Here is a 1912-nt window from a genome sequence, read left to right as displayed (position 1 = left end):
GAGGCCGAGGCAAGAGAATTGCTTAAGCCCAAGAATTGGAGGTTGCTGTGAGCTGTGACATCACATCACTCTACTGAGGGTGACATAGTGAGAGTAGGTCTCAAAAAAATAAATAAATAAAAAAGTAAAACTATAAAACTTGAATGTGAAAACATTAGAAAACCTCTGCAATCTTTAGCTGAGTTCTCAGACACAGTATCAAAAGCATGATCAGTACAAGAAAAACTTGATAAATTGGACTTTTTCACAATTAAAAACTTTTGTCCTATAAAAGACAGCTAAAAGAGCAGTGCCTACAGTTCAGTTGAGTAGGACACTGGCCCCATATACTGAGGGTCGCGGGTTCAAACTCAATGCCAGGCAAACTGCAACAACAACAAAAGTATAACCAGGTGTTGTGGCGGGCACCTGTAGTCCCAGCTAGTTGGGAGGCTGAGGCAAGAGTATTGCCTAAGCTCAAGAACTGGAGATTGCTGTGAGCTGTGACACCAAGCACTCTACAGAGGGTAACAAAGTAAGACTCTGTCTTTAAGGAAAAAAAAGACAGTTAAAAGAATGAACAGACTAGGCTTAAGCTGGGAGAAAATATTTACAAATCACACATTTGACAAAAGGCTTGTATTTAGACTCTATGAAGAATTTGTACTAGTCAAATGCAAAGAAGCCAGATTCAAAAGCCTACATACTCTAAGATTCCATTTATATAACATTCTGAAAATGGCAAAAGTATAAGTCTGGAAAAAAAGATTAGTGTTTTCCAGGGGTATGGGGAACACATGAGTATTGACTATGAAGGTGGAATTCTTTTAGGGGTTGTGGAATTACTTTGTATTTTGATGATGATGATGAGTATATGTCTCCATTTGTGAAAACTCATAGAACTGTGTCCGCCAAAGAGAGGATTTTACTATATGTTCAAAAAAAATTGAAAATTTATCTTTAAAATAACTGAATAGCAACTAAGAAAACTTAACTTGCCAATCCATCAGAGAACATTTATTTAGATACCAAAAAAGATTGTTTATTTCTAGTAACTTTAAAGAGTTAACACAAGCTCCAGAGAAATAGCTCACCGGTGCTGGGACTGCAGTCTTTCTAGTGGTTCCGCTTTTCTTTGAAGCCCTTCCTGAAATATCACATCTGCTTTCTTAAAGTTTTCTCTAGCTTCATATTCTTCAGCCCATGAGATATAGAACTGAGCAAGGGAAACACCAATCCCTTGGTTGTGCAGATAACTGTACATATCCAAAGGCTCATTGCATAAATGCCCCTGTAACAAATTAAAAGCATTAACAGCTAAACAATTTCTGTTCATTTATTGAATGCCTGGAGATACTGTATGTATTATGATTCCTGAAGAAAATATTTCTATTATAATATAATATGATAAGGACCATACTGGGAGGACCTAAAAAAAGGAACAAAAGTGAAAGATTTATTTGTAAGAAAAGGGGATAGAGAGGAAAGTTTTTAAGAAGGAATTGACATTTGACGTTAGCCATAACAAGAGAAACGGTTCATCAGGTGGAGAATGAGAGGGAAAGGACATTCCAGCCAGAGAAATAGCATAAGCAAAGATAAGGAAGACTAAAACAATGAAGGGGGTTCAAGCAAGCCAGAGAAAAAAGCTGTGACAGATCTTGAATGCCAAGCTAATCAGTTTTAAGTTTGTGTTATAGTAAACATTAGAGTGAGAAAGCTATAAGCAAAGGAATGACAATGTAGCCTGCATTTTAGAAGGGACCTTATGAGACCAGATATAACATAGATGATTCTAATAACAAGAAGAAGGAAAAAAAATCACCAAAAACCTCACAACATAAACATTTTGGTATATTTCTTCAGTCTTTTTTTACTTAAAGAAAAAAAGGACATATGTCATTTTTAAAGTTTTGTTTTTTTTTTTTTTTTT

General features: G+C 35.6%; 1 protein-coding gene across 1 annotated transcript in view; it reads right to left on the bottom strand.

Moving 5' to 3' along the window:
- BUB1B (BUB1 mitotic checkpoint serine/threonine kinase B) overlaps positions 1-1912 on the bottom strand; it is a 75201-nt gene that overhangs the window by 54439 nt on the left and 18850 nt on the right. The window contains exon 5 of the mRNA XM_023514253.1: positions 1074-1270. Within this exon, the coding sequence (XP_023370021.1) occupies positions 1074-1270 (197 nt within the window). The remainder of the gene's footprint in view (positions 1-1073; positions 1271-1912) is intronic.

Source organism: Otolemur garnettii, unplaced genomic scaffold (genome assembly GCF_000181295.1).
Source record: "Otolemur garnettii isolate 467f Iridium unplaced genomic scaffold, OtoGar3 scaffold00050, whole genome shotgun sequence".
Taxonomy (NCBI): domain Eukaryota; kingdom Metazoa; phylum Chordata; class Mammalia; order Primates; family Galagidae; genus Otolemur; species Otolemur garnettii.
This window is presented reverse-complemented; position numbering and strand designations above follow the sequence as displayed.